At 45.4% G+C, this 23,138-nt stretch overlaps 2 protein-coding genes across 5 annotated transcripts; both read left to right on the top strand.

Annotated features, from left to right (window-relative positions):
* Positions 1-133: 133 nt before the first annotated feature.
* On the top strand, positions 134-2,582 carry MRPL18 (mitochondrial ribosomal protein L18). The gene is made up of 4 exons (XM_080586217.1): positions 134-483; positions 897-1,077; positions 1,895-2,129; positions 2,380-2,582. Exons 1-4 carry the CDS (start codon positions 420-422, stop codon positions 2,449-2,451), a joined length of 552 nt encoding a protein of 183 aa, XP_080442343.1. The 5' UTR covers positions 134-419; the 3' UTR covers positions 2,452-2,582.
* Positions 2,583-2,714: 132 nt separating this feature from the next.
* Positions 2,715-16,273, top strand: PNLDC1 (PARN like ribonuclease domain containing exonuclease 1). Of its 4 annotated transcripts, none has more exons than XM_080586213.1 (19): positions 2,715-3,249; positions 3,836-3,893; positions 4,025-4,098; positions 5,022-5,055; positions 5,204-5,327; positions 6,001-6,089; positions 6,612-6,712; positions 8,071-8,150; positions 9,185-9,322; positions 10,251-10,320; positions 10,578-10,663; positions 10,859-10,914; positions 12,128-12,192; positions 12,953-13,006; positions 13,232-13,274; positions 13,823-13,928; positions 15,095-15,270; positions 15,443-15,541; positions 16,098-16,273. In XM_080586213.1, exons 1-19 carry the CDS (start codon positions 3,174-3,176, stop codon positions 16,165-16,167), a joined length of 1,599 nt encoding a protein of 532 aa, XP_080442339.1. In that variant the 5' UTR covers positions 2,715-3,173; the 3' UTR covers positions 16,168-16,273. The 4 variants fall into 4 exon arrangements, 3 of the variants coding, with proteins under 3 accessions (XP_080442339.1, XP_080442338.1, XP_080442340.1); XM_080586212.1 differs by having other exon boundaries at positions 12,125-12,192; XM_080586214.1 differs by lacking the exon at positions 2,715-3,249 and adding an exon at positions 3,303-3,597 and having other exon boundaries at positions 12,125-12,192.
* The last annotated feature ends 6,865 nt before the right edge of the window (positions 16,274-23,138 follow it).

The raw sequence follows: 23,138 nt of genomic DNA, 5'->3' as shown, positions 1-23,138 counted from the left end.
GGGCGGGCCCTCTCGCCAGAGGGGCGGGGCCACGCCCCGGCTGCCCAATCGTAGGGCGCGGCGCGGCGCAGCCTCGAGCCGCGATTGGGCCGCGCGGTGGAACAAAGGCGGCGGGCCGAGGGCGGGGCGGAGGGGCTTCTAGGACGTTCTAGAAGATGGGGGGAGGGGCGGGCCGCTCGCGTATGCGCGCTGGCTCCTCGCAGCGGCTCCCGGTAGGGGCAGGTTTGCAGCCGCTGAGGAGGAGGTGTAGCCCCGCGTGACGTCACCAAGTGCGGGCGGAAGTGTTCCCTTGGGCTTCCGGAGACAGGTGCCGGCCTCACCCAAGATGGCGGCGCCCAGGCGCCCCTGAGCGGAGCAGAGGGGAGGGGAGGGGAGGGGAGCGGAGCGCTGCCCGAGGCCGCGGCGGGCACCGCGTCCCCATGGCGCTGAGCGGCCGCTGCTGCTTGTTGCTGCCGGCCGGCAGGCTCCGGGCACACGGAGCGGGTAAGCTCGGGCCTTCTGCGCCTCGTCAGGCCGGGATTTCCCCACGGGGGGCGCTCCTAGGGCGGCGTGCCCCGGGCTGTGGGCGCTGCAAGCCTAATGCCAAATCGGTGATAGCGTAATTGGCAATTAGCTAGGCAGGATCAACACTTATAACTTACTTGGGAGTGCTGTTCCTGGTTTCTTGTGCAGTTCACTTTCAGCGTTCTGTAAAGGATTAACGGTAGGGATGTTGTAGGTATGCTTGAATTTGTATTGTCATGCATGGGTCTTAAAACACGTTTGAAATGTCATGTACCGTTAATTTTTAGTTTACAATCCACAAGTTGGAGAATGAGGTTGAGCTCTGATCATCATTTTGTATTGTATTGGTTCTACCGTTTGTGCTATATCTTTTTTTTTTAATTTTCCTCAAGGTTTTCGTTTCGCGTCAACTACAGCAAGTCTCAAAACAGAGACTGAAGTAGACACAAGGGAAAATGATGTCGTTGCCTCAGACTTCACTAACAGGAACCCTCGGAACCTGGAGCAGTTGGCACTCGCTAGGAAGGAGCGTGGCTGGAAGACAACGTGGCCAAAGCGTGAGTTCTGGCACAGGTGAGTCAGAAGGTCACTAGCAGGAATTAAGACTCCAAAAGAAATAATAATTAAAAAAAAAATGTACCATGTGAAATTTCTACAAAATGTACTTTTTGGGTTATTGAATCAGTTGACCCCTTCCCAGTTAACAGATCCTTTATGTTCAGTGAGTTACATGAAAGTTAGCATCACGTGAAAGTTAGTGTATGTTTAAGGATCTTTCCATCTGTTGTTAAGATAGTAACATTGCTTGAGCAACTGCTGTGTAATTTAGGATTCTGCTAGTCTTGTGCTGGCCATGCATTGCTTTCTACTTGTGATACTTGACTCTGTTGTGTGTGGGAGTTTTTTTGGGTTTTGCTTGTTTTTTGTTGTTGTTTTAAGAAAACGATGCACGCATCTTCTGGAAAATAACTACACTTAAAGCTGGGGATTCAAAATCAGAGCATTAGACTTTAAAAGACTACATGACAAACCTAAAGTTATTTTTTGACTGGAGCAGTTTGCCTGCACAATCACCAGTACTACCCTGTACAGGCGCACAGTGCTTGTTTTTGGTGTGAGTGACGGTGGTGTGTAGGAGTGTCAGGCTGGGCATGTAATTGCTCAAAAGTCACTCGGAATTTCCCTCTGGTTAACTGGTAAAATGGTTCCTATTTTATGTCTTAATGAGATAAGAAAAAATAGATAAAAAAGCGATATTAAGAAATTATATTAATAGTTCCATTGCATTCAATTTTATTTCGTAAAACTAGTAACTTAAGAATTTCAGTGCGTTCTCTTTGTAGACCTGGAAAGGACGTCATATCCCATGTCGCTTCTTTCCTGCACCCAGATTACGGCTGGAGCGGACGCAGCATTACGTAGAGGCCTTTGTTGAGCGCTGTAACGGAGATGTCGTAGTGTCTGCCTCTACTCGAGAGTGGGCTATAAAGAGACACCTGTACAGTCCTAAGGGGGTAACAGCGTGCAAAAACCTTGGCCGTGTAATGGCGCAGCGCTGCTTGGAAGCGGGAATCAACTTTGTGAACTTCAAAGCTGTTATTCCCTGGGAACGTCGTTGTGACTCGGCAAGTACCCATCTCCTTATACTTGTTTTGCCTTTTTTACCTTTTAAAGCATTAATTTACTCTTCTCACTATTAGTTTTCTTATGTGGCTTGACTGTATCTTCTTGCAACAGTCAAAACGGTAACCCTGACGAGCTCTAATTCGTGGCATTATGCTTCAGTGAGGCTGTTAGCCTCTGACCCACCGCAGATATTTTGGTGCTGACTGCTTTTCTCTGTATTTATTCATGTCTCTCTCTCTTTCCAACAAGATTCAAGAGTTTGAAAAAGCTATGAAAGAGGGTGGTGTTGTTCTGCAAGAGCCACGAAGAATTTATCTGTAAAATGGAGATCATCGGGAAAACTTTCCAAGGAAAAAAAAATCACTTCTTTAGGTGTGTGTACAGGCACAATGAAGGTCCAGAAATGGAGAAAGCTGGACCGTACCATCTACTAATAAAACATTTTTAAATGGATAGAACTGTGTCATATTCTTGGTTCCAAAACTATCAACACCTTTCTTCTAAGGCTAGGATAAACCCTTCTCATAGTTCAACCTTACTGCTGGTCACTCAAATACCAGATTTTATTTTGGAATTCAGTAACTTCTGAACAAATTTTCAATACTTCATTTTTGTCGTTTCCACCTGGACGCTGGAAATGTTAAATATGTGGTCCTTCTATGCTGTCAGCCTAATTTAGCAGACAGGCAGCAGGTGAGCGTTTAGTACAGTAACAAAGTTACATGCTAAACTTGGTAAAAAAAACAAAAAAACAACAACAACAAAAAGAACGCAGCAGTTTGCATTCCCCTTACTCATCTTCGCAGCTTTCTTGCAACCCTTACCTAGGCCTAGGTGTAAGGGTGTAAGACGCCCGTTGCCCCTCATCCCGTCGGCTCCCTGGCCCCCAGGTGTGTCGGGTGTCGCGACCCGCCCCTTATATCGCAGCCCATTGCCCCTTTCCCACTCAGCCCCGGGGCCGGCGGCGCGCAGGCGTTGGGGCAGCGGGGCGGGGCGGGGCGGGGCGGAGCCGGGTCCCGGTGTCCCGGAGCGTCCCGGGGGCGATGGACGTGGGGGCTGCGGGCTTCGGGCGGCTCCTGCCCGGCCTGCGGGACCGTGTCCGCCGCGCCGCCTTCCTGGGTGAGCGCCGGGGCTGCGGGGGGCCCGGCCCGGCCCGGCCCGCTGGGCGCAACCCCTCCGGTGCCCCCCCCCGAAGCTTGTCTTTGTTTTCGCTGGTGTGGGAGAGGGGAGCCGCGGCTGCTGATGCAGAGCAGCGCGAGAGGGGAGCTCGGTGGAGCAAGTGTGCTTGTGCTCGCTGAGAGCGAGCCCCGCGGGGGTGCTTCTCAGAATGAGGGCCTTGGGAGACTTCCGGAAGGAAAATGGGAATAGGCAGGGGGCGGCATTAAAACAGCCTTTGCTTTGTCATGACCCCCGAGGAAAGAGGAGAGTGAAGGCTGCTGCTCTCATTTGTTGTGTTACATACAAGCGGTGAGGCAGGCTTCTCCCAGAAGGGGTGCTTCCCTTCGCTCCTCTTGAGAAATCGGTCAGGGAGGGAGAGGGTTCCCTCTTGCAGCAGTTGATCCCTTTTTTCTTCTGAACCTGCTGTTGGGTTTAACAAAGAGGTTGGGGTGAAGAGAGGTCCTTCAGAGATCCTTGGCCAGGTGCTGGTGAAATGCATGCTTCATATTTCGTTTGTTTTGCTTTGTTTTGGTATTCTTTCTAACAGGCCTTGACATGGAGTTCACTGGCTTATACTCAGCTTTCCCACAAAATAACCAGCCCAGGTAAAGCTGCTGGACTTTAAACATGAGGAAGAATTGCAGTTCAGGCTTTGTGAAAGCCAGCTTGTGCATCGCCACGGTTCTCACTTTCGTTCCCCTTCCCCCACCCCGCGCTTTGGGTTTTATTTTAATAGCCTGTTTGATTCCCCCGCCGAGCGGTACCTGAAGGTCAGGCAGAGCGTTCAGCGCTTCACAGTCACCCAGCTCGGTAAGTGCTGCTCAGCAGAGCGCAGTCTCCTGAGGGCCACCTTGTAACTGGCCTCTTGCTGGCTGGTGAGCCCTTGAAGCCCTGCGTTTGAATTCTGTTTACAGAGCCATTTGTTTGCAATGGTAGGTTGGTTGGTTGGTTGGTTTTCTCTGATGTTTCTGCTATTAGCTTGTTAATACTGTAAATAATTTAAAGTCGGGTGGGCCATATACTTCTTACTGGTCTAAAGTTATCATATTTTAAAATTACAGATAAAATACAGAGCTATAAAAACCAAGGGTGCAAGCAAGAGCTAAGTGATAGCAGCTCCTATTGAAGGCTGTCGTTGATATGATGTACGTGTAAGGGGGCTATGAGAGAGAAAGACAAAGGATGGTATTTCTGATGTTCCTAAAATGGAGGGGAAAAAACAGTCAACAAGAGAAGGGGGTAGTGGTGGAGGGCTATTAATAGTTTTCTTAACAACCAGTTAAAGGTCAAGAGCTAAACTCCAGAAGTGTTTTAAACTTCTTCAAACCCTTAATCTATGTAAGATCTTAATGTGCTTTTTAGGGATTAATAGGAAAATGAGGACCTAAATACCCAGCTCCTTCCACGTGCTTTTGTAGTGTAGCTGGACCCGCTGGCCTACGTGTGCATAGTTGGAGACTTCTGTCACTGACTCCCCTCTTCTCACCCCTTGCTCAGTCTATTTACTGCTTAACCAGACCTGACTTCTTGCTTAACTGAACAGTGAAGAGCTTTTAGGGCTGTCAAGGAGCTGGAGAGTGGCCTGACAGTTTCTGTTAAGATTGCAGTGTGGTGTTAGTGAATGAGAAACATGCGCTCCTTCAGGGACCCTCACATCACTGATTTCATTTTCATGGTATTTGTAGACATGAGCTCAACATCACCATTTCAATTCAGGTCTCCCTCTCTTGCAGGGCTGGCAATATTCTCAAAAGAAAATTCAAACAAGTAAGTAAAAAGCATCGTTTCCAAGTAGACTTGTGCTTTTCTGCTTAAATGAAGACAGCACAGTTGAGCTTTTATGCAGAAATCTCTTGGGAAGGGCTATGTCATTTCTTGTAATCATCTTCTAGAGAGATTTTTCTTTTCATTGTAGGTATGTGGTGCATTCATACAACTTTTTTCTCTTTCCCTCAACATTGGGAGTTACGGATGTTGAATTCACCCTCTCTGCATCTAGCATTCAATTCCTGTCTCATTATGGCTTTGACTTTAATAAGGTATGTAGTCTCTATGCCAGGAATCTAGAACAGAGGAGGTTTGTGCAATTCTAGGAGAAACTGATTAATATCCCTAAATGATACGTTCTTGGGGTAGGCAGCTTCTTCCTAATGTATGAATCCATTGTGTGGTTCATTATCAACAGGGAGCATGAGCACTGGTTTTCTGAAGCGCCTGAGAGGCAATATCCACATCTTTGTCAGCCTAAGACAGATTCCCAAAGATGAAAACACTACTCTGTTGAGCTTAGAAGTCACTAAACAGACCCCAGTGGGAGTTTTTACTTGCCACGAAGGTGGAGAAGTCTCAGTTTACCTGTATCTTATGTATTGCCACACTTCCCATAAAACTGAGACTGTTGTTACATAAGAGCACTGTTTAGCAATTTTGGATAGGTCGCATCATATGTTGGTATCTTGATGTTTGAAGTATCTCAGTAAAGGAATGGAGAGAGCATTAAAGGAAAGAGCAGAGCAAAAAAAGTGTCTTCCTTTATGTACAAATACACCTTGGATTACCTACAGCTGGTATTTCTGGAGAAGATATTTTGAGAACGAGAAACACCAGCATTTCCTAAATACATGTCAGTTTTGGAACTGGCTAACCTGCTATTCTTTAATTTGGTGCAAGAAAGTCCAGGGGAGAGTAGCTAAACAATTTTTTCCCCTTCAGTTCCTGAAAGATGGAATCCCGTACATGAACGAGTTACAGGAGAAGAGCCTTAACCAGCGTCTCTCAGAGGGTAGCTGGAGAGCCTGCAGGTGAGCCTTATCCAGAGAGGTGGCTCCCGTACTGATGCTGTTGACAGCTCACCTTCACCCAGATCATGTTTTGTACATCAGTAAGATGTGTTGATCTGAATGCCTCACTGCCAGCTCTTCCCGCATGCTGTGGTCTGCCCAGAGGAGGACTGAGATCACAGAACCATGGACTGGCTGAGGTTGGCAGGGGCCTCTGGAGGCCACCTGGTCCAACCCCCTCCGCAAGCAGGGCCACCCAGAGCTGCTTGCCCAGGCCCATATATCCAGGTGTCTTTTGAGGGTCTCCGAGGAGGGAGACCCCACAACCTCTCTGGGCAACCTGTGCTCAGTCACCCACACGGTACAGAAGCGCGTTCCTTGATGTTTAGATAGAAAAGATCACAGGGCACAATTTGGAGAGGTGCATATTTGGGAAATGCTTCCACATTCCTACAGCAACGCATGAGTCGCATCTATAAAATGAACAAATAAACAAAAAATAATTTCTCTCACTCTCCCTCTTTCTCTCTGATCCTGCTTTAGTGCTGTGGACAGGGATGTGATGAAGAAGGCTATTGATGAAGTGACCAGTTGGATAGTAGCAGCAGAGGAAGGGGAGACTATGATTCTGAAGGACCTGAGCGGTATGAAACAGGGTGCCTCCCTTAGGTACCTGCGGGCTCTGAGTGGCTTCATCACTTCTCGTGAACATCTGGGGCTGCTCGTGTCCTTTGCTGCCTGTTCTCTTAAACAAGTCTCTTGAGAATGAAAGCACACGTGCCCATCCTGCCTTTACAGCTCTTTGCCTCTGTCTGTGCCCCCGTTCTTGTCAGGAATTCATCTCTGAGCTCTGCTTTTCTGCACTCTTGTGGCATTGGGTCTTCCTGTGGTGGAGGTGATGTCTAGGTGCTGGGGTGAGGAGAGCTTGCTTTGTGGTAATTGGCTTCTATTTTGTGCTTCTTCAGAGTAGCAACTGGAGAATTTGTAGTTGATCTGAATCAGGAGAACTTTGGACTTGTTTGCAATGGACTTGTTTTCAGCCCTGGGTGATCTTTTTTTGTTGTTGTTTGTTTGTTTTTTTGTTGTTTTGTGGTGTCTCCTTCCCCTCAGAGAAGGGAAAGGTGCGTCTCCTTCCAGAGTTTGCCGCCTCCCTTGTGCAGTAACAAGCACGTGGAGCCACAGGAAGAAATAATGCCAGTGGTGATGAGAGGCCACTTGCAGCCTGGGTTAGTTTTTAGGAGGCACAGCAGCAGAGCTGAGAAGTCTCTGTGCTATTCTGGGGGAGCAGAAGTACATGGAATTGTAGCAGAGGCTAATTTGTAGTTTGTTCATGGAGACCAAACCTTAATCCTCTAGGTCACAGGGTGAAACACAGGAAAAGGTTAGGAAGGACTGAAAGTATTTAAGGTCTTGTCTGTTGATACATTTGTTGTTTTTCCCCTCAGTCCAAAAGTGTGAAATACAGAGGGTAGAGAGTGTGCTCAGTTTAGTATCTACTACAACTGCTGTAGTAGATATGATAATGAAACTTCAATAGGATCTGGCAACAGCAAGCACCAGTGACTGGAAAAAAAAGATTTATTTAAGCACTGAGACTGATTAAAGGGTCTCTTAGTATGCTGTTCGTAAAATGACAGGTTAATTCGTTATCAGCTACCTCTCATCTGTGCTTGGCTTCTGAGTGTGTTGCTCTGACACCTTTCACAAACACAGATGGTCTTTTTCAGAGTGCACATGGCTACCTTCCTTCCTCTTCTTGTTTTCAGTTGGTCTTCTGCTTTCCTCTATGTCCTCACAAAGGCTTATTTGACAGAAATTCTCACTGTGACTTTTTTTTTGCTGTCATCATGTGAACAGGAATGTACCAAAATCATATATTCAGGACTATTTTTTGTGCACTGGAGGAGAAACATCTGGTCAGTCCTTCTGTTTAGAAAAGAAGTGTTTTCCAAATAGGCTTCTCTGCACCTCTGAAATTTTTACTATTTCTTTTCTGCCTTAGGCTCTCAGATGCTTGAAGTTCAGCTGGTTCTGAGAGAAGCTCTCCAAAATGTTTGGACGCAGCCTCTTGAAGACAGTGAGGTGAGCTGGAAACTTGGACCTTTTGAAAAGAGGGTTTCTATCTAGATAGATAGAGCTGGCATTCTCATAGAGGCACCAAAATGTTGCTTCTACTTTTCGTGATAAGGGTCCAGGAGGAGAAAACAATAAATAAATAAATAAAAAGAATGTTCTGGGCAGTGTTGATTCTGGATCCCTTTCCTTGGGATATTACAAAATTGAATAACTTTGGGTTTTGTTTCACATGTAGCCACAAAATACACTGAGCTGGAACTGCTTGTCCTTGGAGGGGTTCTGCACGGACTTTCTTCCTGTCTTTAGACTTTGATAGATTGCTCTTTCGATACAAGAATGCGCAGTTTTTAGCTTTTTTAGTGGTGTATTTTTTTTTCCTTTGCTGACCTTTTGCCATATAGTTGCTTTGAATACTTTCACTCTTAATATGGCTTGTTTTAGTGGGGTATGCCTCTTTCATCTTTTTTTAATATTTGGTGCAGTATTTTCTGAATTAAACTTAAGGCTGTGGACTTCTCAAAACATGGCACAAGAATCTTAACACTCAGTTGCTTAGACATAGATTACAAAAGTTTTTTTTTTTTTACATTAGTACTCTTTTGGCTTGATAGCAACTGTCAGCAGAGTGACAGATTTACTCATCCCACTCACCTGAAGCACAGCCTTTGAGGATTCAGTTTGTGTGATTGCTCTTTTTTTCTGTTTTTCAGAGCCACAAACTTACAATATCAGCATAAAGTTAAATTGAATTATGTTTATTTGTGGTCCAAAATACCTGTGGTAGGAGCCATCCTGTTGTAACATGCTGTTATAAAGAGAAGAAGAGAAGACACCATTAGAACAGGACTTCTTTTTATTACTGGAGCACTGACCTCAGTAGAAGAGAAGTGAGGCTGTTTTGAGGTCCCAGGAACGTGCTATTTCTCTATCCCTCATAGCCTAGAAGCTGAACATGAGTCCTCAGCGTTACTGAAGCCCAGTAAGCAATGCACATGCAACTAGTGTGGGAGGCTGAGGTATCCAATATGTATTCTTTTCAGGTAGTGGTGAAAAAAGTGAGTCCACAACAGCGTAGGCTTCTGGAAAACTCTTCTTATGACTACTGCCGGAAGGAGCTGATTCTCATGTCTGCCCGGGGCTTTACCAACCTTTTCCAGATACTTGTTAAAGCTAAAAAGGTAAAAAGCCTCGTCTCTCCTTTAATTTTTCATCTCTTTTTAGTTTGCTACACTGGATATAGAGGTAAAAGATAAAGAAGTAGTTTGTGTTGAGTCACTCAGCTCATTCAGTGTGATCATCCCATTTAGCTGTCAGGAAAACTGAGATGAATTCTTAGATTGCAATCATGGTTAGAAAAAATGCATGTTAAACATAACATGATCTTACTGACCAGGTTTCTCTCCCAAAGCATACTGAGAATTATTGATCCAAATGCTGGATTTCCCTGTATTACTCTTCTGTTACTCTTGCAGACCAAATGAGACTGGGGAGAATGAGTCAGAAACCATTCTGCAATGTGTTTCTTAAAGTACTTGAGAAAAAGCAGAGTCTGCAACGCTGAAAATCCTTGCGTTACACAGCATGAATCACCATCTAAGAAAGCTGAGCAGATTCTTGCCTTTGGGGCAAGATACTGTGCTTTTCAGCATGTGGCAGACGCTTTTATTGGGCCACATAGGCTGTCGGTGTGATTGTATGTGGCAATTCTTATGTTCTGTATGCAGATTATTGAATGAATTTCAGCCTCAGAAGAGTTTAGGCCTGAAAACTGTCCTTCCCCTTCTGAGTGGGCCTACAAATGCGATCACTGAAAGATGCTAGCACTGTTCACCTGAACTGAGAATCTAGCCCATAGTTTCTTAGATCTATTCAAAATAGGATACTACTGAAAAATACCCTGTTCAGAAAGTCCACAAGTCTGATTTCCTGAAAGCAGGAGTCCTTCTGTGACCTTTGCAACCTGAACAACTTCTGTATGAGTGCGTGTGGATGCTGTCCGTGGGAGGAAAGAGTTAGAGCTGTTGAGCAGGCCTGAGGTGGGTTACATCTGAGTCCTTATGCAGAAACGTGCTCCAACAGGCTGTTATGTTTATGTTCTTCCAATAGCCTCTGGTGGGACATAACATGTTCATGGACCTCTGTCATCTTCATGACAAGTTCTACAAGCCCCTTCCAGGTAATGCTGTACGTATCTGCTGTCCCGATGCCTGTGCCGCAGGCAGCTGCCTTTGCAGCAGGGATGGGAGGGTTAGCACAGTGGGCATTCACCGCCCCAGCCACCTGCAGTGCTTGGTGCTAGTCACCTCTTCTGCACTCCAACTGCTGGAGCAGGGCATCGTTCCTCTGACTGCACCTCCCTTTCTTATTCAGGTGAAAATACCATTGGCTTTTCCTCAGTTTCATGATGTTTTTATCCATGCGTTTTGCTTTCAGAAAGCTATGAGGAGTTTAAAAGGAATATTCACAACCTGTTCCCTGTCCTCATAGACACCAAGACCGTAACAAAATCCATCTGGAAGGTAGGATGCAAAGGTGCTTCTGTGTGGCATTAAAGCTTGTCTTTCACCCAGAAGAGAAAACACCTTTCCTGAGTGCACTATGGTTACAGAACTGTGACCAGTCCATGAGACACTCTGATCTGAGATCTCATTTAATGAATCAGCAGTACCAGTAAATGAGCTCATGCGGTTTTCTAATGCGTTCTTCTTTTACAGAATTATCAGTTTCCTCGAGTATCTACTCTTTTGGATGTGTATGAGGTTTTGTGCAGGTCAGTGGTGGGCTATAGAAGCTTCTGCAATCGCTTTGTTTTCTTGGGAAAGGTACTTTGTGTGTTCATTATTTCCCTTCTCCAGGATATTTTCCAGATGGTTTCTTGTCTTTCTAAATTTAAGAGCAAAAGATTTTCTCATCTTTCTTATAAAGTTATTGTGGAGTGAAGTATTCTAAAAGTCACCTGTCATATCAGAGCTTTATGGGCCTAGAGTCCATAAAATATATTCTAGTCTATATCGTGTAACTGAAATGTTTCATGTTAGTTATGTGGTTGTAGTGATGCCTACATTCCTGAATATCAAGCAGGGTTACAGAGCTTTGTAGGAGCTTTCCACCTTCATTTTATTGGTCTCAAGGTTGGCTTGCAGATAGCCTTACACACAATTTTGCATTTGTGTGTTGTGTATGGCATGTTATGAAATGAACGAGTTTAAGTTCAGTGAAAACATACCCTAATTTCAAATGCTAGCTCCCAGGAAAGACCTGTTCTTAGCACTGAGCCCAAAGCAGTAATTAAACACAGTGATCAAGTGGAGCATCGATAGATACCCTATTTCATGAGCTTAACCATGATGTGGTAGAAGACTTCTCTCTTTTACACTTGCTCTTTGGATAAATTGTTTGTGCATGTGTATTAAACACTTAGTAAGAAAAGCAAAACTTCCTCTTCTGCCTCACCCTTACTCCCAAGAAGTAGATGCCAAATTAGAGCTTGTAAAAACAGTACTGTTCCTTGTTTTGTAGCATTTTCAGACTGCAGATTCTCAGAGTTTTGATGATTTTTTTGTTCTTTTATTTCAATCATTCCATGGGTATCTGTTTAATCTATCCCCCTGAGTCCCCCATTCAAATAGCATTCAAAGAGAGCCATCTAAACAACCTCTCTCCTTGAAGTTGTCCATTGATTTTTTTAGTGTAATTCGCATTTTTAATTGCAATTAGAGCAGATTTGCTGCTTAGAAGTTATGACTGGGGGAGGAGACTGAGGTAGTATTTAGGAGTTAGTTTTCAGGAAAACTGTTAGTGTTCAGCAAAGAATCTCACCATTTAATAGGATACTACCAAAGTTCCTTTTGAAGTCTTCAATAGATTTTTCTAAAATGAAGCCACAGGTCTCTAGAGAACAGGAAAGCCTGGCATATAACTTGTCTTGTCTCTAACATACCGAGGAAGGACAAAAATCTCACGCATCCATTTGTCTTCAGCAGCAACCTGAACCCCACGGATCCAACGGGCCCAGTGATTGCTCTCGCAAGTGACTGTTCACGATACGGTATGTTCTTAAGCATGTCTTCAAAGTTGGGTAGCTTAAGGGGTTTGTTTTATCACGTGGATGTCCATGTGCAAAGGATGAGTGAATGTTGGTAGGACTGTTGAATTTACACAGGGCTTCTGTTGCGTGTCTGTCCTGGCCCAAGGCCTGGGCTCACAGAAAGTTACATGCTCTGCTGCTCCCTGGTAGCTGCTGGGGGTAACGCAGGGCAGGACGCAGAGGTTTACACTGAGCTGCTAGCACAAATGGCATTTACACTCAGATGGGCTGAACTGAGCCCGACTTGGTGCAGTGAAGAGTCAGCAGCCCTTGGGCAAGGGGAGGTAGGAAGCAGCAATCCTAGAAGGGGAAGTAGAGGGAGCTAGTGGCAGGGAGGTCCCAGAAAACAGCTGAGCTAGGTGGCTCACGGAACTTTCACACCTCTCCTGGTGTCCTGCAGCCCATGGCCTCCTGTGTTTTGAAGTGGTTCTCATGCCATCAGTAGCATAAAACACAATTTGTTTTAGGTTTTCATGAATGTTCATTTTATTTTTTATGTGCGTTTTACTAAGCTCTTCAGCTGTTGGTGTAACTGCTGCCTTTCTGTTGGTTACATTTTAAAATGCCTCGTAGAATTGTAGACGTGCTGTCAGGTGTAAAGGCGTTAAGGGAAGGAAGGAAACTGCTGAGGGATGGGGAAAAAAAAGGATTCTGTGCCCAAGCAGTTTCCACAGTGTGCTGCAGGTTTTTACTTCTTTTTGATTTTGTTGGACGCTTACAGCTGAGAAGAAATCTCCTCATGAAGCAGGCTATGATGCATTTCTCTGTGGTTCAGGTAAAATGCTTCTCAAACACTTTTTGAACATTTTTGTTGGGGCTTGGCAATCCATTTCCTGCTCTGTAGCGCTGTTTACTTCATGCTAAGTAATATTTGTTTATACACAGTCTTGTTCTTAGTTACTTACCTGCACTTCGGTGAGTTTTTTTACTTTCCATAGTTCCATTTATTTAGTTATGTTTCTATATTTTTGTTCTAAAGTATCATTGTTTCTCCTTCTAGTTCTTCTGAAGTCAGCTCATTTGCTACTACACAGAGTGACAAAGTGAGTGGTGTTTAAATGTTTATCAAAAATCTTGTTACACAGATGAGTCTTACAGAAAACAGTCCTGAGTTTGCTCTGGCTGACTTCTTGTTTTTTAGTCAGACCTTCCTTTTGGATAAGAGAAAGTGTTATTGAAAATGTCACTGTTCTAATTAGATTGTTATTTTATAAATCTGAAAGTAGTAGATTTATGTCAAAGCTGACATTTTGAAAATGTAATCAGGGGCCATGAGATGGCTCAGAGGTTGGGAAATGGCATAGTGAATCCTTTATCCTTGAACAAGCTCTCTCGAGTTCAGTTCACTTGGGTAAGGGTCAAATCATTTTCCATTACTTTCCATTTTTGAAATCTGTGTGATTCAGTGACTTTCTGCCAGTTAAGTTTCTATTCAAATCCCTTCCCCCTGCTTGCAGTTTTTTGGTATCTTCTGCAGAAGCCAAGACTTGATACACCTCTTCCCTCACTAGTTTGCGGGTTCTGTGTTCCAGAGACCTTGTGTGGCACTGCAGTACTGAAGAGACAAAACATTGTTCCTTTTTGTTTTCAGATGTAGTGATACAGTGGAGGCTGATCCTTCTTTCTCTCAGTATCTCACTGTGTTAGCCGAGTACCTGAACAAGGTGAATTTCATCCGAGGTGGTGCCTCAAGCATTGTGCGTATGAATTGCAGGTCTGTAACCACTTTGTGGGGTACGTAGGTCAGTAGCCTAGCTGATGGCTTCATTAGAGGACAAAAATCCACCAGTGGCTGAGCCCACCTTGACAGAAGCTGTCTCCGTGCAAGTGACACAAATGACCTTTCAAAATGGCAAATGAGTTGAAATTCTGCCTCGTGAAATAGGATCTTAGAGCCATTTTGGTTGGAAAAGACCTCTAAGGTTATCAAGTCTAACTATTAACTTAGCACTGTCAAGTCTACCACCAAGCCATGTCCCCATCTACACGTCTTCTGAATACCTCCAGGGGTGCTGACTCAACCACTTCCCTGGGCAGCCTGTCCCAATGCATCACAACCCTTTCAGTGAAGAAATTGTTCCTAATATATCCAACCTTAACCTTCCCTGGTGCAACTTGAGGCCATTTCCTCTTGTTTCATCACTTGTTGCCTGGGAGAAAAGACTAACCCCCACCTTGCTACAACTACTTTGAGGTAGTTGTAGAGCATGATAAGGTTTCCTTGAGCCTCCTTTTCTGTAGGCTAAATAAGCCCAGCTCCCTCAGCTGCTCCTTGTGAGCCTTGTTCTCTAGATCCTACATCAGCTTTGTTGTGCTGCTTTGGATGTGCTCCTCGATGCTCTTCTTGTAGCGAGGGGCCCAAAACTGAACACCGTATTCAAGGTATGGCCTCACCAGAGCCGAGTACTGGGGGATAATCACTTCCCTAGTCCTGCTGCCCACACTACATACAAGCCAGGATGGTGTTTGTGTTCTTGGCTACCTGAGCACGCTGCTGGCTCATGTTCAGATGGCTGTCAACCAGTGCCCCCAGGCCCCTTCCCACCAAGCAGTTTTCCCGCCTCAGTGTATTAATAGTGTTATTTTATAGGATGGCATTAGTCACTTTACACTGTCCTAACTCTCTGTGCTCTGTAAGAGAGCTTGCTGTTTCTCTGTTTTTCTATGTGGCAATAGTTTGCCTTTATGACTCATATTTAGAAAAATCCTGGGACAAAAGAAAAATAACCTTGCACCAACAGTTGTACAGTATGCTGTCCTATTTTTTTGTGTCATGTTTTGCATGTTTTCTGATTCTGTTGTAGTTCTATAGTTCTGTACTATTTCTGAACCCGGATATGTCTCAGTATTGCATGTTTTCCAGAATTTTTCTGGGGAAGATGTTCCCAGCCAGCATCCCCCTCTCTTGGTTGTCCGTGTCCGAGGCTGGCCACAGATGAATGAAAGGCAGATTTACCAGGAGTTAAAAGCTCTTTGTCGCTTTGATGTCAGAAGGCTATCAGGGAACCAGTTCATTTTGCTCTCCAATAAATTTAAGCAGTAAGTGACTGGAAAATCCTATCTTTCTGTCCCTTGATCCTCTTTGATCCAAGTTTTCATCCCCTTCTCTCTCTGTTATGACAACTCTTAGATAAAGAGATTTTTGTCCTGATCTGTGGGATGCTGTAAGCAGCCTGCAAGTCATGGTTAATGACATCTGCTTTCATTACAGCGTCAGGCTTGTTCTACGCGATTATAAACACCACCCTAATCTGCAGATCTCTGTCTATCGCCACTGGAGGCACTCTCCGCATGTGAACTGCTTGTTGCAGTGAGTTACAAAAATCACATGAATGGGGAGGAGGGAGGGAAAGATTCTGTACATAGTGCCTGGGCCCTGTCACAGAAGCAGTGTGCTGCTCTTTCTCAGTGTCCTTCTCGAGATCAAGGAGTTGAGAAGAAGGTTCCCATGCTGACTGCTGGTTTACTTGTGATCTTTCATCCCTGGGCAGCAGGACGTTAAACTTGATCTCGATTAACCAGAGAACATTTCCCCATGGAGAGCACAAAACCATGTGCTATCATAACAGACAGAGGATTACCTTAATGAGCTGCAGTGCTAGCTCTAATAAGCTTGAGGAGAGACAGGCAGAGTCTCCCAAGTGTGGGAGGGCTGGGGGTTTTTCTGGAGCAGAGTTGAAAGCTCAGTAGCAGGAGAGAATTCCAGATTCAAAATGCATCCCTCTGGAAGGAGTGGCAGCAGTGCTCATGAATGGTGAACTTCTGGCCTGACACAGTTAGAAAAAGAATCTCAGTTTTTAATAAGAACAAAATTATGCCCTAAATATAAGTAGCCTTAACAATGTTTTATCATTCTTGTCCTTTAGAGTCTCTGGTATCGTGGCACTGTGGTCTCTCTTGGCCTTTGTACTCGGAGGACCTCCTTGCTCTTCATAGTAAACAACTCTCTCAGATGAGACATGAGGAACGCTGATTTTTTTTTGAACGTTTATGTTCTGTTTTGTTTCTTTTTCACTTCATTCAATAAAGTATGAAAAAAATAGTTTTTAAAATCTATTTCTTAGAAATGAGCTTTTGAAAAGGATGTGTTGGTTTCTGGTTTGTGTTATTCTGTAATCTGTTCAAAGCATAGCCCCCTCTTGAAGAGATAGAGGTGGTTCTTTTGATGACTAATTTACTTTGATCTTCTATTGGTTCTTCACAGCTATTCATAACCCCAGTTTGTTCTCAGTGCTTATGTTGCTGCATAAAACACATTTGTGCTGAAGTTCTGGAAGTTACGAAATGAAAGAGACTATTTTTAACATCAATTGTAAAGCAGGGGAAATGTCACTGTTTACCAAACGAAAATGGGCAGAGCTGATGGAGAAACCACTCTTGAGGCTCATGAGGGATTATGGGGAATGGAAAATAATTTGCAGTGCTGTGAGTGTTGTGCATTTCAGTGGTAGTGGAGCTGAAGATAGTTGCAGATGAGTGGAATTTGTCAGCTTGCAGTTTGTAGAACATACACAGGTCAGATGAGTTGGCATATATTTGTATTTGCTTCTAGTGCACAGCATGTGAGTGCTCCTTTATCCAAAAATATGATGAGACATGCACTCTGAGAAACTGAGATCAGTTTCTATGATATAGCTAGAGTATTTGTCAGTCCAGGGACTGCCATCTGCAGAAATCTTTCTTACAAATGACCTTCTTAAAAACAATCTGCCCATCCATGATTTCCAAATAATGGTCCCTAGATTTCATCACTCCCCATATAATTTAATGGGGCTCATGGTCATATAATATGTAGAATCTGCCTTTATTTTACTCTAAAGTGGGAATTGCTGCAGCGGACCGTAAAGCAACAACACAGTATTGCAGTGTGTGAAGATCACGTGCGCACTGCTGCTAACGGTTAGCTGCGTTGCTGGTCTGTAGGGCATTGTGTCTTCAGATGTGGTTCGTGAGTTCTGCACAGCTTGTGGTTTACACCTCTCATTTCATAAGATAAGTCAGTTATTTGTCTGCATAGAAGCTGAGGTTTTTTTGTAACCCCTTCAGGGATGGGGTTTTCTGTCACAGTGTCAATGTTCCTTTAAATACCAGTGCAAATAAGGTGTTTTTTTTTTTTGTCTTCTAACATCACTACAGACCTCATGTGCAGGCACTCTGTGTTGTGTAGATTGGGGAAAGTTTTCACTAAGAGTGACATGCAGTACCATTCATTTTCCTATAAAAACACTTCTTGGGATGTGAGCTAGGACATGATGCTCTTGTTCTATGGGTCCCCCATTCAGCTAGTTAGCTAAATGTGGGGAGATGCAGTCATCCTTGCATCTAATCTTTACAATCTGGGGATCACAAGGTGCTGTTACCTTTGAGGAACACTGCAGTTTTTAAGGGAGTATGCACTTTGATTTCAGGAATAAAGAAATCAATTGTTCTGTCTTTAAATTTTTGATCCCTTTCTCCCATTTTCTTTTCCCAATGACAAGCAGACAACTAATGAATTGGCTCACAGCAGTACTATGGCAGTAGTTTATCCTCTAAAGAAACATGCATCTATTTGGAAGAAAGCAGAGGTCCTTTCACCCCTTTTTCAAGAACAGCCCATAGGTCTGACCCTGCCTTCTCCGTTTCCAAGGCACAGACATACCTCACGCAGCCAAATACTGTACTGAATCAAGACTTGGGTTTCCCGCGTTAGCTCTGGGAGAACTTATAAATAATAGTTACTCTAGATCTACTAGATACTCCTTTAAGTCGGTTAAGTTTACATTCAGATTGCATACATGAAGAAGAAATATGAGCAGGTTTCTGATCTTTGGGAGAATTTTCAGATATGAGTTGCCAGTGTGTAATAACCTAGGGTCACTCGCTTCTGAGAGTATTTTAAAGACATCAGTCAGATGCGGTATCAGTCAATTCCCATGAAATGGGTTAGCTGGGGGCTAGTCTGACAAATCAGATCAGCAGTTTTTATCTGTGGGAACAGGTTTACAAGTTCTGAGCAGCTTTAGATTGAGATAAAATCTCTGAACGTGCCAATATGGCCATTCTGACCTCAGCTGTTGCTTTTGCTCCAGACTCGGGGGGGAATTCTTACTAATCCAGTTGGGAAGTATCAACAGTAGTTCTGGTTACGCCCATTCCTACACGCCTTCTGCAAGGAGGGGAAGGTACTTCAGAGTCTTGTGAAACCAGCTCAAGGTGGTGTAACCTGCCTTGTAACTCCAGCTCTGAAGAGGTGCATGTCGAAGTTGCTGGGTGGCTCTGAGGGCTGGCAGCTCAGAAATCAAACCTGCCTCCTGAAATAAGTGGACCACAGCAAAGTCCCCAGCAGCAGTCGTACACCTGCTTCTCAGCACTGTTAGGAAATTGCACTTTAGCTTGTAAGGTTGGAAAGAATAATTCCAACACTCACTGAAACAATTGTAAAGGTCCCTGTTAAGTATCTTACCCTGCAGTGGAGCATTGCAGGTCAGAATGTATCTACTTCTAAGAACAATTTGATTTTTGGTACTTTTTTTTTTTTTTTTTTAAACCTTCTTGATTAGATACCTATTTTCTGAGTTAACCTTTCTGCCTCTGGCGGGTAACCTCTCAGGGCATCTCCTGCTGCAGAACATCCAGAGCAGAAGTCTTGCAGCAGAGGAGCTCAGCACTGCCTCAGATTAAAAGAAATACCATCCTGCCAGACCATTGTTGAGGAATTTTATCATTACCATTAGCTTTGAAAAAAGAAACTGACACCAAAACAGTGTTCATTTTATCAATTATGCAAAAAAGTCTATGGTGCCATAAATGTAAGCGTCTACGCTATCCCTAATTATTTTTTAAAACAACGTTGTCCTCATGGCTTCAGTGTCAATACTCCAGATACTGGCATTGGAGGAGAGGAGGATTTACGTCTTGGTTAAAATCAATGTATAGTTTTCATATAGAAGAAAGCTTTATATAGCCCTCTGTTTCATAGTGGTGTGAATTAATGTTTCTTAGTAATATTATACATTCAGTCAAAATACATCGTAGCTGAAAACCTTGATGCATATTGGAAGGGCAAGGTTACGGATGCTTTGCTGGAAGAATCAAGAGGAACAGCGCCGTGCTAAGCGCCAGTGTCACTCACCCTCTTGGTGCTACGTAGCCCAACAAGCCAAGGCCGCTCTGGCCGTGCTGCAGCACCATGGCTGAGTCTGAACTTTGTATGCTGATCAAACTACCGAGAAAATTTCTGTATGCCTTTGAGCTTGACAACATGGGAAAACCCTTCTGGGCAACTGCTCTGTTAATGTGTTTGTTTTTCTCCATACAGAGTGCCAGGTCTGACTGATTTTCTCATTTTATCTTCCTTTTTCCTGATAGCTCCTGTAGTCTCCATTCTTCAGAAAACCTATTGACGGGGCAGTGGATCAAACGCTGTGGACATACGTGTTCCAGCATCCCTTCTGCTTAGCTGGAGGGCATGATGGAAGGGAAGGCAGCGCTCCCTTCTCGGACAGGAAGCGTTGTGTTGGTCAGGTCCCCTGTAAGGCAAGTGTCCGAAGGAGAAAACAGACCAGCCGTGCTGGGGAGAGCACAACTCTCTGTATCTCTTGGTTTGCCCTGCAATAACAATAATTACTCCTGAGTAACGCTGAGCCAGCTGGAGGTGCTGTGTGGCCTGTGGTGGGAGGCTGGTTCCAGCGTCTGGCAGCGGAGGTGGCTGCCATCAGAGCCACCACTGGGGCTAGGCCGCATGTCCCCAGTGAGCACTGGTGGAGAGCTGTCCTGGTGGGGATGTCTGAGCCCTACCTATTCGGTTAAAATGGCTGTGAGTGAGCAGCGAGGAGGGAGGGAGGTTGCTGCCTGCTGCACCGGAGACCTGGGGATCGTGGGGCAGAAGGTGAATGAGGGTGGCTGTGGGACACAGGCCAGGGCAGGCAGAAAGGGGCCTCAGCGAGGATGAAGACTGGAAGGAGAGCATAGGCAGGCAGGGGTGACAGAAAGATTTTCTTCTGTAGGGGCTGTGAGTTTGTTTCAAGGCAGGAGGCCATGAAAAGTGATGAAGAATCGTACTGTAGAGATGCCTGGGGGAGGAGGGAGAGCTTATGCTGAGTGTCTTGCAGAGCTCATGCATGTTTTCTCTTGCTGCAATAATTGCCTTGTTCTGGTTTGTGGCTTAAACTGGTTTTAACAAAACCAGTACTCCAAGTGCTGTGTGAGCACTTTCAGGTCACCTTCGGGTACAGAGTGTGGGGCAGTCCCAACCCCGAGGGGTAACTGGTCAGGAGCTGCTGGCCTTTAGGCAGGGGCACCACATGCAGGAACGCCCCTGGCTGCCATTCAGGCACCTGCCCTGCAGCTCGGGCAGGGGAACGAGAGACCTGGATCCTCACAATGGGGGCATTGAAGCACGCCTTTCCATCAGCGTCCTACCAAAGTCTTCTTGCGACTCCTCCTCGGCCAGGTGAGCATACAGAGATGAACAGAGCGATGTTTCCCCAGCAGTGCTGTTTCAGGGGTGAGATGAAGGTAAGGTCTTGTGGCTTCCCCCCTGCCCCCCCATGTTGGACAGCTGAGGTCCTCTTCTGGACACAGGACCAGTCGATGGTGGGCTTGCTATTTCTGGAGTGTATATATACAGGTATCATACAGAGACCTGTAAAAGATCCTCTCTAGACAGATTTTAAAAGAAAATAGCAACAGCAACTCAGTTGGTAAAAAACAAACAAATAAAAAACACAACAACAACAACAACAAAACAATTCCAGTGCTATAAGTTAAGCTTGCTTTTAAAACATCTATGGGGTGAAAATCTACAAAGGGTAATGGTTACTATACAGGAGAAATGCATGATGTCCTGCAAAATACATCCAGGTTAAAAAAAAAAAAAAAGAAAAAAAAAAGAGGGAAAACAGGCTATTTAAAACATGAAAATAAGTTGTTTAACACCACCCAAGACATACACAAATTGAGGAAACCCTGAAATAATTCTAAGTCTGGACCTGGTCCCACCCACTGATACCCTTGAGGTTCATCTGGGTTTCTAAGCAGTGAAAACTGTGGAAGAATAATCAGCAACTCTCATACTGTACTTTGAACTAATACAGAATATTTTATTTGTTCCATAAGACTTGGAACAAAGTGATACTTGTGACTGAATGCAGCTGTGGCACGTTCTCTCTAGAAGATGCTGCTAGAAACTTCTGCTTTGCCTCCAGCTCTTGATTACCAAAGGTCGTGCTGGCTATAAATTTCTCATTATTTAACAAACTGCTTGCAGCCAGCATAACCAAACAGGCTATGTTCACTCGCCCACCGGAACTGATCAGTCCTGAAACATGCACAGCAGACTTGGCCTTTCCTACACAAAGAAGAGGATTTGCAAACCCACAAGCTCCCACAGCCGCCTGCAGTGCTCAAAATTTGCCCCCTCCCCTGGGATGCGGTAGCGGAGCGGCTTGATGCAATTGTTCCATAGGGCCGCTGGGTCATGGGAACTGGTGTCACTGGAGACGTGCTGGGCTCCAGGGGCTGGGCTGGGGCTGGCGGCTGAGCTGGGGTGCCTGGGGGCTGTCTGCAGACGGAGGCATCCCTGTGGAGGGGGGATGCTCATGCTTCTCAGCTTGCATTGATGAACATCCTGTGTGTACCATGACTTGGCATGACAGAAGAGCATGGTGATGGGGGACAGAAAGGCAGCTGGAGCTTTTCCCTAATCCCATAGGCACCTGTCACCATCTTTAGACTGTTAGTTTCCTTTACCTTTGTGCTTCCAGTGGTGTCGCTGCTGGGAGGGGCACCTGGAGGAACAAATGGTTTCTGTCGGTGGCTGCTGGGTCACTGCTGAAGGACACCGCATGGAGCAGGAGGCAGGGCTGCTGCAGCGCGAGGCACTGCTCCATACCCTTGCTGCAGGCAGTTCCCAGGCAGGACAAGCTTGCCCCTGGGCTATTTTTATTAATAGTATTTGTGCTGTGGCAATGCTCACAAACTGGTGGTACACGTGCCAGGGCACGTGCCTTGCTGCAGGCAAAGACAAGCATACAGGAGGACTCTGGTCCCATCCCTTCCTCCCAGTTGTTGGCTCTCACCAGCTGCCAGGGTCAGTGAGGGCAGGAGAGAGACTGGCTTTGCCTCTTCTCAGCAGGGGAGAGGGGCTGTGAGAAGAAGTAGGATTTGGAGAGGAAGGCAGCAACCTGAGGTGATGTGAAGGGGTTAGCTACTGCTGACCTTTGGGGTGAAACTGGGCGGCCTCACCTGCACATCACTTCCTCCTCATTGAAGGTCATCGCTTCTCTTGGGTTTTTGCAAGTTCACCCTCTAATTTGCTTCAGGCTAACAGAGCCCCAGCAGCACGAAGCCCACCCAGCCCCTTTTAGCAGAGGGGCCGGAGCAGCCTGGGAGAGGAGCTGGCAGCCTGCAGCAAGGAGCAATGCTTCTGTCCTGCTGCTCCCTTTCCTTCCCACCCTCCTGCTGGGCACCATGCTCGGTTTCTGTGGTCCAGCTTTGGAACACGTCTTTCTGGTTTGTGCGTGTGGGTGGCTTTTCCCTATGGTTATCCTCCAGAGCCTTTGCTGCACGGAATGGGCTTTGCACCAGCACTTTGGCCCCCCTGAGCCCAAAGGCTCAGCTGGGGACCCATCCTGCCTCCCCCTCTTAGGGAGGTGCTGCTGGCAGGGTGCACCCACAGCACTGCTCCAGCCCCCAAAACAAGGCAGAGAGCCTTCATGTCTGCTTACACTGAAGACCCACAAATCTTCCTGGGCAATCTCGCCTAGTGACTCAATGTCTTTATAATTGTCTAAATGACACTGATTTAGGAGTCCCACATTTCAAAACACTTGTGAATTTGACAGGCACAGCAAAGATGAGGAATACCATCATGGTGACAACGATGGTGATGGAAAGCCTCACATGGGGCCTCTGCTGCGGAGACC

Source organism: Anser brachyrhynchus, assembly GCF_964034855.1.
Source record: "Anser brachyrhynchus genome assembly, chromosome: 3".
Taxonomy (NCBI): Eukaryota; Metazoa; Chordata; class Aves; order Anseriformes; family Anatidae; genus Anser; species Anser brachyrhynchus.
Note: the sequence above shows the minus strand (reverse complement) of the source record. Positions and strands in the feature narration are given on the sequence as shown.

Excerpts from the sequence above, each read along its gene's own strand:
- MRPL18 (XM_080586217.1), top strand. The coding sequence starts at position 420 with ATGGCGCTGAGCGGCCGCTGCTGCTTGTTGCTGCCGGCCGGCAGGCTC. Across the intron at positions 484-896 it reads GCTCCGGGCACACGGAGCGG|GTTTTCGTTTCGCGTCAACT; the intron begins GTAAGCTCGGGC and ends ATTTTCCTCAAG. Across the intron at positions 1,078-1,894 it reads AAGCGTGAGTTCTGGCACAG|ATTACGGCTGGAGCGGACGC; the intron begins GTGAGTCAGAAG and ends TCCTGCACCCAG.
- PNLDC1 (XM_080586212.1), top strand. The coding sequence starts at position 3,174 with ATGGACGTGGGGGCTGCGGGCTTCGGGCGGCTCCTGCCCGGCCTGCGG. Across the intron at positions 4,099-5,021 it reads CTTCACAGTCACCCAGCTCG|GGCTGGCAATATTCTCAAAA; the intron begins GTAAGTGCTGCT and ends CCTCTCTTGCAG. Across the intron at positions 10,664-10,858 it reads TAACAAAATCCATCTGGAAG|AATTATCAGTTTCCTCGAGT; the intron begins GTAGGATGCAAA and ends CTTCTTTTACAG.